General features: G+C 38.5%; 1 protein-coding gene and 1 long non-coding RNA gene across 6 annotated transcripts in view; one reads left to right on the plus strand and one right to left on the minus strand.

Annotated features, from left to right (window-relative positions):
- LOC122982960 overlaps nt 1–4,865 on the minus strand; it is a 13,826-nt gene extending 8,961 nt beyond the window's left edge. Inside the window, exons 1-3 of one of the 4 annotated variants that reach the window (XR_006403566.1) lie at nt 4,105–4,865; nt 1,485–1,620; nt 780–837 (exon numbers count right to left, since the gene is read on the minus strand). This is a non-coding gene — a long non-coding RNA (uncharacterized LOC122982960). The remainder of the gene's footprint in view (nt 1–779; nt 838–1,484; nt 1,621–4,104) is intronic. The other 3 variants (XR_006403567.1, XR_006403565.1, XR_006403564.1) reach the window with 3 other exon arrangements.
- Nucleotides 1,491–15,544, plus strand: b4galnt1a (beta-1,4-N-acetyl-galactosaminyl transferase 1a). 2 transcript variants are annotated; one of them, XM_044352605.1, is made up of 11 exons: nt 1,491–1,667; nt 6,117–6,331; nt 6,435–6,617; nt 8,140–8,246; nt 8,410–8,447; nt 9,183–9,363; nt 9,681–9,773; nt 9,878–10,065; nt 10,182–10,322; nt 12,227–12,464; nt 12,613–15,544. In XM_044352605.1, the coding sequence occupies exons 1-11, from the start codon at nt 1,554–1,556 to the stop codon at nt 12,819–12,821; spliced, it is 1,707 nt and encodes a 568-aa protein (XP_044208540.1). In that variant the 5' UTR covers nt 1,491–1,553; the 3' UTR covers nt 12,822–15,544. The 2 variants fall into 2 exon arrangements, with proteins under 2 accessions (XP_044208540.1, XP_044208541.1); XM_044352606.1 differs by having other exon boundaries at nt 1,559–1,632.
- The last annotated feature ends 2,242 nt before the right edge of the window (nt 15,545–17,786 follow it).

Below are 17,786 nucleotides of genomic sequence, written 5' to 3' on the forward strand. Positions count from 1 at the left end.
ATATTAAGATCTTAAGATATATACTCAGACTAACTGGAAGCCAAAGCAGAGGCTTCATAACTGGTGTGTGCTCTTGTCATTGCTCCAGTTAAAACTGTAGCAGCATGACTCCGTACCACTTGTAACTAGTAACCTTGGAGGAGACCTACTTGAAATTGCAGCTGAAAAAAATAACTGGTTAACTGCCAGAGAAGTACAAAATTGTAAATCACAGCTTTGATAATTGCTTCAATTTCAGTACAATTTACTTTATTTGAACAGGATAATATACTCAGTATCAATATTGCTTTCCATGGAGTCATGGTCAATTAACTGAATTCATGTAAAGAGTGAAGACACCCACTTTTCCTGGCTCCAGCTTTTCAGATTTGTTCCTTATTTCTCAATCACAGCACTGTCAATTCATACCCTTAGAATTTTTAGACTTTTGGTCTGAGTAAATAAGGAGTTTGAAAACATATCATAATGGGTGCTTGATTAAAATAAAAGTAATTGGTCATGGAAAAAGTTATTAGTTTGAGCCCTACCTGTCAAAAATGAATGCAAATGCATCTCAGCAACTAGGGGAGTAACAATCATTTTCAGACTGCAGTCACTGATGACTGCAGTCTGAAAATGATTGTTACTCCCCTGATGTCTTTAACTGCAGTAAACTGTGAGCACAGTCCGTCTTTGCTGTCTTGTAACACATAAATAGAGCTTCTGTTTCATCCTACCTGTAAATACTCCTCATAACAGCTTCAAGGCCTAAGTCATTTTGCACTCTGCAGCTAATGTACCTGTAGATGGTGCTGCAGGTTGTGGTCTCAGACCTGCAAGTGTTCTGCTGATCAGGGTCTGAAAAAAACAATGTGAAGGGAGAAAAGGGGCATAGCATTAATATTGATCCCCTATTGTGATCATGCTTTAAACTCAATGACAAATAATCATGGTAATATTACACTGCATTTTTAATGAAAAAGATACCTTTACGTATGCCACTTATTTTTTTCCTCTGCACTGCAAAGTAACAAACTGTGGTAATCAAATTCATGAGTGTCAGTTCCTCTTTTTATTGAGTCCTTAACTTATAACTTAGTGATTTATTGTTTTGTGCATGGATGGGGGGTGGGGCAATTGTATTGTTTTTAATTGTGTAAAGTACTTTGTGTTACATTGTATTTGTATGAAAAGTGCTATATAAATAAAGTCTGAAATTGTGTTATCAGCACACACTTTATTTAATTGACTTTTACTTAAGACAATTTGACACTCGAGATTCATTATCTTCGCATCTGAAAACCTAATTTTAGACTAACATATGAACGCCTTGCTTAAAAAAACATCTATAAAGAACACCAAATAGTTCGCCTTCAGAAATATTAAGACATTAATCAAGGAAACCTGGCAAATTAACGCAAAAATCACGTCATGGAAATATTACTTCTAGCGAGTCTAATACAACATTGACGACTCTTAACATCCATAAACTATATTTGACTTACAAACAACGGTAACGTAACAGCTTATCCGGCACCTGGAGTTTCCACCGGAAGTGCCTTTCTCAACACCACATGCGCATGAACCCATGGACGCGCCTCTCCCTAACCAAGGCAGCTGTCAGCCAAAGTCCAACAGGAGCTGAATTGGGAGGTGCGGAAAGTATTTATCCAACTGAAACAGCAACAGTAAGAAAATGTGTCCCTCTTTCCTGTCTGTATTTCTATTATTACAATGAATAGGCATGTTAGGGTCGTTTTTCCCATTGAAATGATAAATATTTACCAAAGAGAATGGCAGTTTAGGAGTTTGCAAACACACTTCATTTGCACTGTACTGTAGGCTTTTTGATCGAGTTTTCGGAAGAAATGGATGGGCTTCTGTCCTCTGTATAGCCTACTGTCCACTACTTTAAAACATAACATAATACGCGTTCAATAAAGAGTTGAATTAAAGGATCTTTCGGGTTGCCAAATACGATATGAAAGTATTTCCTGTTATACATGGCTACCCGTTTATTTCTCCTCACGGACATACTGCACCTGTTGTGACACCAGACTGGTGAACAAAGTAATAGAGCCATATAGTCACTTGTGTAATCAATAACTCTGTGTCCTAAAGTACTCTGAGCAAAACCAATTTATCTGGGAGGCAAACCCACGCCTGTTAACTCTTCCTGTAGACACGTTTACTACAGTAACAATAGTACAGAAAAACCAGACGGTCCTGTTCATCCAGATAGATAGCCTAGATATCCAACATATTTTTTACATACATACAGACTTGTGTATTGTTGTACAGATGATTACATTTTTGTGTATACATTTTAAAATGTATTGTATTTACTTGTGACAAAGAAGGCTTTTCAATCAACCCTTATTTTCTTTTCCGTTTTTTATTCACGTTCAAGGTTGTTTTTTTGTTTGTTTGTTTTGTTTTGTTTTTGTTTGTTTTGCTTTTTGGTAACACTTTATTATACAGCTCGCGCTTTACAGTGTGACACCCCGTCATTTACCATGTGATTTCCCGGGACTTAGCTTCAGTGTAACTTCCTCGTATGATTCTGAACTTATAAAATATTTAACGGTTTCTACTAGTACTGAAATGTAGGTACAACAGAAGAAAACAAGGGAGTAACAAGGGAGTAACAGTTAAGAATTTAGAGTGGAACTTCCCGACATTTGTCATGTACCGGAATTTATGGTGTGACTAACTCGTATGTGGATGAAGTGCAATCAAATTAAATCCTTTTGCAATTTGCTCATGGCAGTTGTGATAATCATTGTTATGCATTGGTTTGGCATTCAAGCTTCACACACGGTTGGTGCTGGATGGGCTGAGGGACGGTGGAGGGACGCTCTGCTGTGCAGCGTAGAGCTTTTGATAGTCCACCAAAAACCGCAAAAGAAGACAGAGATTTCAGCATGGAGGATTTAAGCCGTATCTCACTGCACTCGCGAGAATCAAATGTCAAACTGAAACATGAAATTTGATAACCCCACCGACCTACATTCTTTTATGAAAGGAGTGGAGGAACAGTTGCAGACTAAATTTATTATACTGTGGACCGGCATTGTGAAATTGTGTTGTTGCCAGTGGTGGAGGAAGTATTCAGAACTTTTACCTATGTAAAAGTACCAATACAGCAATGTAAAAATACTCCATCACGAGTAAAAGTCCTGCATGAAAAATCCTTCTTAAGTAAAAGTAAGTATAAGTATTAGCAGCAAATGTAGTTAAAGTATGAAAGTGAAAGTAGTGGTTTGGTCCCACTGACTGATAGGATATGACATTATTGGATTATTAATACTAAATCATCAGTGTGTAGGCAGTATGTTACTGTTGTAGCTGGTGGACGTGGAGCTAGTAGAACTACTTTATATACTGTTAGCTAGTTTAGTCCAGTGGTTCCCAACCTAGGGGTCGGGCCCCTCCAAAGGGTCACCAGATAAATCTGAGGGGTCCTGAGATTAAGATTGAGATTAGTGAGATTAATGGGAGAGGAAAGAAGAAAAAATAAAAGTCTGATACACAAATCTGTTTTCAGTTTTTGGACTTTTCCTCTAATCTCTGATTTTTGGTGAAATATTGGATCATTTGAACATGTGGTGTAGCTGTTAACAACTCATAAACATCTGAAATGTGACCCTGACTACACACTGCTTTTCGTAAGACATCAAAAGCCAAAAAGGTTGGAAACCACTGGTTTCATCTTTAACAATGTGTTGTATTTTAAAAGTTTGTAATATTATCCATTGTGTCAAATCTCCATCTGAAAAGTAATTAAAGCTGTCAGATAAATGTATCAGAGGAGAAAGTACAATATTTCCCTCTGAAATGTAGTGGAATTGAAGTATAAGGTAGCATCAAATGGAAATACTCAAGTAAAAAACTGAAAACAGATTTGTGTATCAGAACCGTCCCTCCGGCCCATCTATTCTAGCACCAACCTTCACCCACACTCCAGGGATTTATAATGCTTATGTCTTCTACTTTATTGTATGAATTTGAATAAGAACAAGTTGAGAAATGGGAAATACTTTTGAAAATTAGTTCCTAGCAGGCATGTTTGTCCAGCAATACAGCAGCTCATAACAGGCAGGCTGGAGTAGAAAGCAAACTTACCTCTCTCAAGTGCACAGCTATGGCAAAAAGGGGGAAGTCACATGGATATTCCATATATTAAAGTACATTTATTTAAAATAAAGTACTCAAAACAAACCAGAATAACAAATTGGTGGGGTGAGTCTGTAAGGTCAGTAATGTAGGGGGTGGATGAGTGAGTGTATGCTGTATAGGTGTTGTAGGGTGGAACAAAGGAAAATAACTACACAATGCAGGAGTTTGTGGGGGAGAGAAGAGAGAGTCTGAACTGGCAGATTCTCCGGCTTTATGCATGGGGCACACTGGGCCCAGGTGTGTCCATTCTGCTAATCAGCCTGGCCTCAGGTTCCTTTCCCCTGCAAACAAAGCACAGCAGCAGCAAGCAAAGCAGAGAGGCTGTCACACTGTCCCAAAGAGCACATTGCTCTAAATGTTCCACTTTTTGTGGTGAGACCAAACAGCAACCTGTGGGGCTGAAGAGTGTAACCAATGCAGAAGAGCCAAAAACCGCAGTTCCTTGAATGGCCACTTGACTGGCTCCAAAAGCGAGTCAATACCATTGACTGTATATTAATATGGACGATACATCTCCACTTCCTACCATTATGCAAAAGTGAAGCCAAAATAACTCATTTTCGGGAGCTGCCATTTTGCATGTGTGACGTCATTTGGAGCTAGAGTCTGCGCAGTAGAGTTGAGCGGTGGGATGATGGCCCACAGGACACGTCCCCTCAGCTGCCCTGACACCTGACGGAGGTTTGAGAGCGGCTGTCACAGTTGTCAATCATGACATTACACCCCCTTTTTATTTTGTCAAATAACTAATTAAAACAAACTTATCAGAAAAATTAGCACATAAAAATACATGAATTTGATAAGAACTACCCAAAGTGACAGAAACCATCTTTGGGAAAAATGTATTCAACATGTTTTTTGATTTTTTTAGTTTGGCTCATGTTCTATCTGCTAACATTGAGGGGGCAGGATTTATGACCTATACTGCAGCCAGCCACCAGGGGGTTTTGGCTTCACTTTTGGGGAGCTGTCATGACTTCCATCTTTCTATACAATCAATACCCATAGACCCCCATTTTAAAATGCCCAACTTTACAGCGGAAATAAACATGTTTACAGCCTGGTACAAAAAACGGTTTTGGTCTCTGTAGCAAATTTCCGTTTTCATGACAACTGTAGGGAGGGTGAATTTTTTTTATAATTCACATGCATAATTAAGGAAGTGACTGCTTTGAGTGACAGGTCATTAGCCGCTAGGTGGCTTGTTTCAGCAACCAGGCTTCATTCGGCCCACCTCAGCTCCACCTCTTTGACCATTTTGGATTAGCTGGAAGTTAGGCCGAGTCAGGCACTGCCAAGATGGCCATGGCCGGAGCCGCCCACTTTGAGCTTCAAAACCGCTCTTCAGAAACCAATGGGTGACGTCAAGGTAGCTGTGTCCATATTTTTTCAGTCTATGAGTGAGACTTCAACTTATTTTGCTTGGCAGCAGAGTGTCACATAGCAGTTGTGATTATGGACCAGCCACTGGATTGTTGAGGACAATACTCATATCCATATTTATAAAAAAAAAAAACATAAAAAAACCCTGATATATCAGTTGATTGTAATTCTCTTAAAACAAACAATTAACATAAGCAATCTTGAAACAGATCCCTTTTAAAGAATTGTGATACATACTCATGGGGGCGTTTTACAATCAAAAAACTTTTTGGTGCTCTCTGGTAGACAAATTATGTTATGGTGACACAGTTAGTTTGGCATATCTTCACTGCATTTTCTTGTTACTCATTGGCCGACATGTACACTGGGACTTGTTGCTCTGACAACAGCTCCAAATAAATTTAAAGCTAGCTTTGAACAACCGAAAAATCCAGTCTGATCAAACTGTCAACAATCCAACCAAATATAGTCATTCCTATACAATGCAGCGGACCCTGGTCTTTCACATGTCATTTCCTTTTCCTAACCCTGTGAGGCCTATCCATTTTTGACATTGCTATTAATCTTCATTCTAGATGCGTGCCTGCAATAAGAAGAGTTTTGGACTGATTGTGATCAGTGGACTTGTGCTGCTAGCCCTGTTTCATGCTTGGAGCCCAGGGACCAGCTCAGAAGTTGACATACAGCCAAGACAGGGGAGTACAATAGAGAAACTCCTTGAGGAGAAGATTCGAAAAACCATCAGTGGCTATCCTAACATTGCCTACCATATAAAGGAGGATGTGGCATGGTGCGTTATTTGTCGGGCTAACTGTTATTTTGTTGAAATTCTGCTCTGAATTGTCATTTTGATCCTTATCAAATCAGACAATATAATTTTTTCCCCAATGCAGTCGCTTGGCAAAAAACACATGTGTATGTCTGGCTGATAAGGAGACCTTTCACCTGCCTTTCTCCAATCTACTCTTCCCACGTGTGTGGGCCCACAAGCTCGACGTTGCATTCTTAGAATCCCATCCAGACCCAGAAGGTGTAAAGCGTCACAGAGCTCAGGAGTACAGCAGCTTTCAGAAGAGGTAAAGTAAAAATTTTGACAAACACAACCATCGGCAAACACACCCTTTTGTAATTATGAACCTGTTATCTTTCTTATATCTGTTTTCAGCTGTTGTCCTTACAAAGATGATAAATGCTTTGTAAGATTGTGAGAAAGTCTGTGTAATTTAAGGGTTGGTCCGATGACCCACAAGGTTTTGTCATGATGAATGACCTAAGTTTGGCAAAACACTGTTGAGTCGTGTGGTAATGTATCAGTTGACAGCTAGCCGACACACACACATCACATCTTAATACACTGACACTGCAGTCTATTTAAAGTCCTCATTGATATTCTAGCTGTACACTGACACATACTTTGTCCTTCACCCCAGTCTCCACCTCTAGTTCTGCTGTGTTTGTATACTTTGTATGTACAAGTTCATTTGCAATGTGGGGTTATTTGCAAACCTTCTTGCATGCTAGTTATTAAGTGGATGCCATGGATGCACTTAAGCAACCTGGCTACTGTCAGGTTTCTGCAGCAATCAGATTTCTTTTACATCATGTAAACAGGAAACCAGCGTTAAAAATTTGAGATAGGGTATGAGAGAGCCTAGTTTCTACTCAGCATTTTACATGCGGCGACTCTGCAGTCAGACCACATTTTGCCATTTTCTCACATGTTGTGGCAGAAAAGGGGGACATATACATACTCTGTCTGGGAATTTGGAGAGTATCAGCGTATGTCTATGAAGATATGGTGCTGGTGGTGCAAACAATTCATTTCATCAGTGGTATTTTCCAATTAATTGTTTAGTCTATAAAATTTCAGAAAATAGTGAAAATACTGTTAAAATAGTTTAATAATCCACTTACTCAGAGGTGTGGAACAATAATTGTAGCGCTTGAGTTCCACCTGGAACCCACCTATTTTGGCAGTGCACCACTTAGCTGTATGCAGGTAGCATGCTCATGGATGTTAGCTCACCGGCTTATCCAAGTTACCCTGGTTACCCATGCTCATATAGTGTCCGTGCTGTCATTATTAAAATATGCGCACTATGATAATATGCATCTCCTCACCCCCTCCCCTCTCTGTGACGGTCAGCTTTTCACTCAGCCTTTCAGTGAAGCTGTTTGGAACAACTATAAACACATTTCATTTCCAATGTGGTTGGACAGCGCGTCATAAGAACCAGCTCTGAGTAACCAGATAACAGCTGTCAGCAGCACTGAAGCAACTGTTTCAGTAATAGTTGTGGCCAATGAGCCATTGTTGGATGTTTATATTTTTTAAAAATAAAGGTCCAAAATATTATTTTCTTCCTTTAATTTTTTTCCTGCTGTACCAAAAACATACTGAACGGTGACCCCAAAACTGAGGTACATACTGAACCATGAATTTTGTGTACCATTACACCCACAGGTCAAAATAATGAAGTGAGTGACTCCTGACATAATTTATTACTGGAAGTAATTAGGGCTATGGTGTTTATTGCATAGTGATGTAGAATTGCAATGATGTAGAACTTTCCTGTCTAACATATTCTGTATGTGAAGGTCCTACAATCCTGCAGATGTGCCCATTATAGCTGAGGCCAACAGTCCTCTTCAGTATCCTACCCAGGGTGTGGAGGTGCGACCCCTCAAAACCATCTTCATTCCTGGTAACAGCATATCTAACATGACACAATACATGATATCAAAGATACATATATCAGTTAGCTTTAATTCTATGTATTTTTTATGCTGCATTTGCTGTTTTAGTTTAACTGAAATGCTTAACCATCATCCCATATTTGATCTCTAATAATTTCTCTCTTTTTGTAGGTTTGAGTCTTAAAGAAAAAAAAAGATCTAACTACACGGTAATTTCATCATTTTCAGGTTTTCATTGTGGTTGACATACCCATTTTTAGCCATGTATGATGGTCAGTCGGTCAACCACTTTGGATTGCCATCAGATTTGTTATACACATTACCATCCCCCTCAGGATAAATTATAATGACTTTGATGAACCCTTAAAGGGTCTATATGTAGAATTGTTAAGCAATTTACATGTAGTAATCGTTTTTTATTGCCAATGAGTGAATGGGTAGTAATGTAACATAAAAAATGACACCTTTCTTGGTTGTCTGTAATAGCCTGTGGACTGATTTATATGTGAAGGACCCAGGCCAGATTTTCAGTGAAAATCCAACAGAAGGGAAGTTTTTGCACACTCCTTAACGCCTTGCCTTTCTCCCGCTAACGTCAACAAACAACCAACATAACGACACAGCAACACAACAAAAACGGTGCTATCTGACTAGAAACCCTGCAGATATTAGCTCTCAAGCTAGCAGCCTCCATCAACCACTACAAATTTCACAACAAAACACAGCGCGTTGCTGCCTGCAGTGTGGTTGGCTCTCACCAGCCAGAAGCCAAAGTGCAGCAGGAGCCTCTGTGTGTGTGAGCAAGCAGGTGCATGTACATACAGCCGGAAGTGTGGGGGGCTCACCAAGCTGCTAGGGTGGCTGCAGACTTAGTCTGGTTTCTGTCTAAGTGTTTAACTTTTTTGTTTATTTCTTTTCCCAAAACCATGCAAATGGTGTAACAGGTATATTTGACAGCAACAATGGGGATTTTTGATGTTGCTGCTACAGTAGACAAGGTCTCTGTTAAAGGAGAGGGAGAGAAGCACATGATACTTTCGAGTCCTCTTCTCTCTGCTCTGAACAAGCAGCTACAGTTCGTCACCTATACAAACACTGTGTTCCATCCCAGTACAGCAGATACAGGTGAACTTATCCTTCAGTACTATACTATATAAAGAGTTTCATCCTAATGCTCAACTGTTATACACAACATTCTTTTGCAACATAAAGTAATGGATTAATACAGAATATGGTAAATGGGTTTAGGGTTAGGCAGACACAGCTCTCAGAGGTGGTACATGTCAGTCTGCAGCCCTTTCAAAGCCAACAGTAAAGATGGCAGTGACAAGGACTGCAGTGCATAGGCAATTACCGCATGACATGACACTTGTCTTAACAATGATAGAAATATGCATTGCTCCATCTCCTCCCCCTCTCACAGCTGTTGTTTTGTCATGCAGTTCAGTTTGCAACTGAAGGTCACCAGTCATTTTTCACCATTAAAGTTGGACACAGAATTATCCCAAAACTTTACAACTCTGGATACCAAAGAGGTTTGTGAACAGTTACATCATTATCAATTGTATTATTTGAGTTAAATGTATCAGTACCACAGATGATCATTTTTGTTGTTTGTGTTTTTTTGTTTCCATTTAAGAGTACAATATTAGTGCTCTTGTTACCATAGCCACCAAGACCTTTCTGCGCTATGACAAGCTCAAAGTACTCATTGACAGCATACGGCAATATTATCCAACCGTCACCATAGTGATAGCAGATGATAATAAAGAGCCTCAGCAGGTGACTGGGCCTCACATTGAACAATACATCATGCCATTTGGAAAGGTAAAGAAGTTTGAGTATGTCTCTATGAAGTATCATGCACTGCGAAATGAAGTGTCACATGTGGTGTTTGTTACATAGTTGGATTAATGTGTGTTGATCCTCCTTCATGTGTACAGGGTTGGTTTGCGGGAAGAAACTTGGCAGTGTCTCAAGTGACCACCAAGTATGTGCTCTGGGTGGATGATGATTTTATCTTCACTGCAAACACCAAGCTGGAGAGGATGGTGGACATCCTAGAGAAGACCACCTTGGATCTGGTGAGTTACAGTACAATGTGTGTGACCTGATGGTGACTGTGAACACAATGAAGTGTTCACACTTAAATTGTGATAAAAAAAGGGAAGTACTCATTATTGTCATAGATGGTGTCACATCCAGAATGCTGGAACAAGGCTAATACTGTATGAAATCCCAGTTGCAGAACTCATATCTCCTCAATCACGACTCTACTTCACTGGCCGCAGGCGAAATTAATTTTAAGACTCTGTTAATCACTTTCTATAATTAAGCTCCCATATTCATTTGTCTCTCAGTCAAAACTCAAAACCTGAGATGACCGAGGTTTTACTTTCACTTTTGTAATGTTGTTTACAAACCTTTTTGTACAGACAGGCATTTCATGGATATTATTTACTGCCATAGTAAGTTAGTATTATTTGTTGTTTTACTGTAGCTTTTAAACTGCCTGATGGCAGTTTATTAATATCACCAGTGATGATAATGTCGGTATGCTGCAGCCAATTTCTGTTTTTGCGGTTTGCTACTGTGAGAGCTTTTTGCCTTCAGTCTGCACCATTTACATTCAGAAAATTAAACTCATGCTTCATTGCAATTTGGCCCTAAAAATATGTTGGTTGCCTTGACTGTACATTTACATTAGCATTACATTGTCATAATATTAAGGGAGCAGCTATGTGTATATGCAAGTGGTTCTGTGAGACTGTACACCATTAGTTTAGCATGTTAGCATACTAACATTTGCTAATTGAACCCCTGAACACAAAGTACAGCCAAGGCTGTTGGTAATTGTTGAGATATTTCAGTCTGGACCAAAGTAGTGAACCGAATGACATCCTTTTTGTTGTTGTTGTTGCGTGGATGGAGGGTGGGGTGCCCTGCACCACATATGCACTCATTATCATGTTTTTTTAAGGTGTGAAGAACTTCCTTCTTCTTTTTGTCAGTTAAGGCATTGTATCCACAATGTTGTCTACTTCCGTTTAGAGACAATGATGAAATGAGTGTGATTCTTCAATACTGCCATGCATGTGCATTGAATTGAATGAAGCCCTGGTTTGCTTATATTGGTATCCTCTTTTAAAGGATGGATTCACAATTTTTTCAAGTCTGTCTTAACATAATAGTCAGGTGCCCAAATTAACATTGAAATTGGTATTTCTGGCCATAATTATTCCTTCTGTTCATACAGGCCATTAGAAGATCTCTTCATAATGCACTTACAATGTAAGTGATGGAAGAAGATATCTTGATTTGACTATGAACGTTGATAAACGTTAGTGTTTTTAGGGCCAAAGTCCCTCTTTTTGTTACTATACTTCCACCACAGCTCAACAGGGAAACACTGTCTGAGGAAACACAAAGAGGGACTTTTGTGCTAAAATGACTGAAAATGTGGCAGATATCCACTTGATATGACTGACACAGAGTGCTGAAGCCTCCCCCATATACGGTTAAGATAAACTTTTACATGCATTTTTGCACAAAATGACTGTGTGGACACACTGTGGATTTTGTCCTCCATCACTTACATTGAAAGCACATTTGAAAGAGATCTTTTGATAGCCAGTATAAACAGGAAGAATGAGTACAGTGAGGAAAACCTCTTGCAGTGTTCATATGGACACCTGACTGTTGTTTTAAGACAGACTTGAAAATTTGTAAACCTATAATTAAATATAGAATCTGATGGCTCACTGCTCTTAGATGTATGTTAATTAACCATCCCAACATCCCTTTCACATTCGCAGTGTCAGACTGCTTTTGTTTTTCCCATCTATATTATTATATATCTATATTATATCATGCATTGTTATTCAGTTTGTGACTCCACGGTATGTGTGTGTCTATCTTCAAACTGTTATTTCTTGCGTTCTTAAGTATTTTGTTTGTGTTAATATTTTTGCTTTTTTAATGACGACAGGTTGGTGGTGCAGTGAGAGAGGTGACAGGTTACACTGCAACATACCGTCACACCATTTCAGTGGAAGAGGGAGGAGAAGAGGGTGACTGTTTACATATTAGACAAGGCTACTATCATGTCATTGAGGGATTTCCCAATTGCGTGGTGGCTGATGCTGTCATCAACTTCTTCATGGGGAGGACAGACAAGGTGCAGCAGGTGGGCTTTAACCCCCGCCTGGCACGGCGCGGTCATCTGGGTGAGTCCGTCTTAAATTATCTGCTATCAAGATATTAACACAGCAATTTATGTTAGCTATTTTCTACTTTAGTACGGCTGTTGTGACATTGTTGAGTTGCTTCAGATTGGAAAGATGCTCAAAACAAAATGTTCTTTTGTTACTGCAGAGTTCTTCATCGACGCACTGGGCTCCCTCCACATTGGCTCCTGTCATGATGTCATTATAAACCACACGTCAAAGATTCAACTACCTTGGACTAAATCAGACTCACAAAAGACTTATGAGAAATTCCGCTACTCCCCCAGTACTGAAAATAATCTTTATAACGAAGTCTTCTATTTCAAGAACAGGTTCAAGTGCATGACCAGTCAGTGAAACCTGCGCTTTTACTTGTGTGTTTGCTGCTTTAATTTGAGGACAGATGGGAAATTGTTGTTTTCAGGTAAATTTAAGACAAAAATTGAACGTTGTATTTTACAGCTTGTTTACTGCCTAAAGACTTGCTGTTGTGTGGACAAATTTTGTTCTGTGAAGAGAATATGGTTCTTTGGTGTACAGAGAGAAATCAAAGGATCCTATCCTAACCACTAACCTCCATATGTAGTATTTGCCCACTACAATATGCACTAAAAATGCCATGTTTTTGGCCATAGTAGCATGCTGGCAATGTTTGTACAGAGATTTGTGGTCTGCAAAGGATGGATCCTACCGACTTTGTGGATCCACTGATTTTTTTCCTCTTGGGCCACCATTCAGAAATGTATTTCCCATTAAATGTGGTATAGATGATCATGGTGCCCAGAGGATAAATTCTAGTGACTTTGATGATTCCCGAGCTTTTTCACTAACACAACATGTGAATGTGAAGTGTTTTTTAGTGAAATGTCTCAATAACTGTTAAACTGATTGCCATAAAAATTGGTACACGCAATCTCACTCAGGATTAAATCTAATAATAAACCCCTGACTTTTTTCTAGTGCCACCATCAGGTCAAAATTTCAGTTTATCCAATATTTTGGTTTATGACCAAAGACTTAATGTCATTACCATCACTTTCAGCTGTACTTTGTGTTTAATGCTAATTAAAAATGTTAGTAGGCTGACATGGTGACATTAGCATTTAGATCAAAGCTCCACAGTGCCTATGTACAGCTGGCGGATGTTAAATAGTAATTCACCACAGAGACATTAGTGGCTGGGATGTAATGTGGCTGCACATAATAATTCATACAAGACATAGTGAACCAGTAATCGTCTATGTTGAGGCTCAACTTTTTTGTTTAGTTTTGGGGGGGGTTTGTTTTGTTTTGTTTTGTTTTGTTTTGGGTCAAAGTTTCATTGGCACACCACTACCTCTTAGAATGGCAGCAGCTGGGTATTTCAAATTATAAACATCTAATCTTCTATCTATGTCCCTTGTTACAATATTTCAGTGACATATTTATTTTGATATTTTGATTTGTTAATTATTTTCATAAGCAATTGGTAGGCTAGATGATACATATAATTAAAATTATTTGACTTAGCACAATTTAAATAAATACATGCTATTTATTGAGCAAAACTTACATTATATGTGTATCTTGGTGTCTCAATCACGTACATCTTCCCACTCTGAAATTATAGCATCATCACTGTAATGGACGCTATAAGAAAAGGAGCATCCATATCTGAAAAGGAGCTCAAAGAGAAGGTACATTTAAAAGCACTTGGTCTTGATCCAGTTACTTCAACTTTATAGTTTGAAGTTCCAAGTTTGTAGCTTTGTAATTAAAAAACGTGTATAAAAAAGAAACTATTACTTACTATTTTAAGCCACTTAAAGGTTGAGACTCATCATGAATCAAATTCAAACTCTGTTGTCCCAATAAAAAGAACATGGCCCAAGGCTTTATTGTGGTCCGCTACTCAGGGAACATTTATGTTTATAAACTGTTTTTGAATGTATGTAAAAATGTATATAAAGGTTTTAAGGGGAGTGTTTACATTGCACTGTTGTACAATTAACGAATGGATTTTGTTTGTATTTTGCTTTTTAAATAATACAAGTGAGGAAATAATAGCCTGTAATGAAATGCTATTGATAGTAATTGTATTCTTTGGAGACACACTGAAATTAAATTACCCTTTTGCCAAATAATTGAACATGTGAAGAACCTTTGCAATATTTCAAAGTAATATTGAAATATTCAGTTTGTTTTAAAATTGTAGTTCATGTATCTTTTTACCAGCTCACATTTTCTTTTTCCTTGATTATCCAAATTCTCTTACTATCTCTACCTATATGTTTACTCTCTTAATACCTCTATCCGTTACCTGTGTCAGTCTTTGTGTATCTTCTTGGCAGTTGTTACTTCATCACTCAGCCCTTCCTCATTTCTATTCTAACTTTATCTCCCAATATCCTTTTTTACTCAGAGCAGTGGTGCAACATTCAGCTGACCTTCCTTCCATGAACATTTTGTCACACTTCCACTTTCCACTCCATCTTTCCAACGTCTGCATCTTTTTTTCTTTAGACATATTCTCTGCAGAATACAGTTAAGTAGAACAATATGGGAAATATGAAAAAAAAGGATTTGTGTTGCTAACCATTGCAATCTTTTTTAAAGGTGTCCATCTCTTTGGTAGCACTTCAGTATAACTGTAATGTTTCTGTGAGAGCTGTGGTCACTTTGACTTTAACAAACTAAACTTGGGTCGATTAAACAATGTAAAGTAGAAAATGTTGTTATGTTTCCATTAATGAGAACAGCAGTGCATCAATGTTTTTGTGCTAAGCAGGGGTGGGTAGTAACTCGTTACAAGTAATGCAAATGAGTAAAAAAAAAGTAGTTTTTTAGGAACTGTAACTTTTCACCTTCCTTTTTAAACTGTAGGCTACTTTTACTCTTTAATCGAGTATTTTTTGGGCCAGTAACCTACTTCTAACTTCCCTACATCTGCCGTTTATACCTTTGTTACAACTAGTCTGTTTTCTGGTATGAATTAAATGAGCTGTCATCCAAGCTGTGTGCGCGCGGTTACGCAGGAGAGCTTTAACCTGTCTCACTTCCGGTACAAAGAGACATGCTCTTGTGCCAGATATTAATGAGCTGGGGAAATGCAAAAATTGAGAAAATCAGGCAAATACCTTTTCAGTTTAAGATTTGGTTGTTCTGCTAATGTAACTCAAATCCAGTAACTGCACGTCATACCACTGGTGGCTGTTTTGGAAAGCATCCACCATCCCCCTTTCACAAGCCGACAGAAATATTTTCACTTTTCATTAATGGCGTATTAAAAGCGTATTTAGTCTATGCAGAACAAATGTAGGCTACACACCATATAATCATTTAAGTCACTGGATTGATTGATCGGCTGTACTAACAGAATCCTCTCGTTGCGCAGAGCATTGGTTGTTATTTGTTTTACAGCGACACGCAATGGTGAAACTGATCTTCGGCTTCCACTCGGTAGGCTACCAGTTGTTATTTACTCAGGAAACAATCATTTTGAGAAGGATAGGGAGAGAGCAAACATGGGTGGATAAAATAGTTCTGTTGGGCTTTACGCGTGGTCTCCCTCTCTATATCGGCTTACCCTCCTTCATTCAACAATGGGATGCTCCCGTGCTATTGGCACAATAACTCTTTATGTTGTAAAGATTATGTTCATAGATGCTTTAGGAATAATCATAATAGTCCATATCAAGATAACAACAGATACAGGCAACAATAGCACGCTAGGCAGCTATCAAGTATTTTAAAGCGATATCTTCATGTAGATTTTTTTTAAGTAAAATCATTATATTGTAGAGAAATAGCTAAATTGGGGATAATCAACATTCAAAGCAAAGTGCATTCCATAGAAATAACCATGTTGCACAGCTGATGTAACACTTATTATTCCAAAAACATTCTTGAAACTTGACATGTACTTGTATAAAATGACTTCTGAAGATCTCTGGCCTGTACACACTAAACAATATTTAAAACACAAAATAACTTGTACTTTGAGCAGTTTATTGACCAAGTGCTTTTATACTTTTATTTGAATAGGTTTGTCAATTTGTAATTTTTACTTTTACTTGAGCAATTTTTTTGCCATGGTTCTGTCACAGTCTGGCTGTATGTCCTTCCACTAGTCCAACAAATGCCCTTTAGACTTTTCTCCCTGGTTGTTTAGACTGGACTGAAAGGAGAAGACTTATTTGAGTTGTGTCTTTAAAAGATTCTGGCGTTATAATTATTTTAGTTGCCTTTACTGGCTGTGTTCTCTGTGTCCTGGTGTTTTCTTCTGCCTCCCAGTCTGTCTTTGTGTGTGCAGTCTGGGTGTGTCTGTTCTTGTCTCTCATGTTTTCCTCCTTTGGTCACCTACACACCTGCCCTGTATCAGCTGAGCCAGCCCTTCCATTCTCCCAGTGTTTCCCTCAGCCTATCAGCTCTTTGCCCGTTTTCAGTTTGGCCACCTGTTCCCCATTCCCTCATTAGTTCAGTTTATTTAGTTTGTTCTGCTCTGTTTGTTCCAGGGGATGTTGCACAAAACCTAGATGGGGGATTAGGGCAGGATTTTTCAGTTATCCTGGCTGAATTTAGCCATGACTCGGTTGCACGAAAGCAGAGGCACATAAGTTACCATGGACTTTTATTCTGTGCAGCTAGCCTGCTCCATACCAGGCTAACAGCCAGGCTTGATTAATCCTGGTTCTATCTGACCAGTCAGCTGTCACTCCGATCGGAAATAAATGTGTTTTACATTTATTCCATGTTCTTCTGTATATATTTTGCTTCATTTTTATTAGCTTGCTTTAAAATACCACAGATACATTGCCATTCAGTTAAGTAGGTCCACTGTTATTTTAATTGTAACCATTATCATTTTTATAATTATTCATGTGATAGTCATTATTACTGTTAGGCCTACTGTTTGTATTGCTGTCAGAGGTTTGATGAATACATATATTATTGTGCATCTTGAGATGATTAGAAATGCTGATGAGGCCTATCCCTTACTAATAAAGGATAGTGTATGTCATTTTATTTGGAATTGGTAGCACACAGTTTGTTGTTAGGTTTCATAATTGTATAATCTTCCCAAATTATAGTCTCACTTCACTGGACCGATAACTATATAATGTACTGTACATTCATGAAACTGGGAGGACACCACAATGTGTTTTGACCTTTTTATTTTGCAGTCATCACTTGTTAGCTTGGAGCTTGGGAGAGAGAACAACAATGATTAATAGATTATGTCACAGTCATGCTTACAGTGTGCATTGAAATCACTTCCATTTCTAGTTTCAGGATTTCCAGGTCCAGTTTCTTCAGTGTCTTTCGTTTGATTTCCATGTCAAG

Source organism: Thunnus albacares, chromosome 5 (assembly GCF_914725855.1).
Source record: "Thunnus albacares chromosome 5, fThuAlb1.1, whole genome shotgun sequence".
Lineage (NCBI taxonomy): Eukaryota > Metazoa > Chordata > Actinopteri > Scombriformes > Scombridae > Thunnus > Thunnus albacares.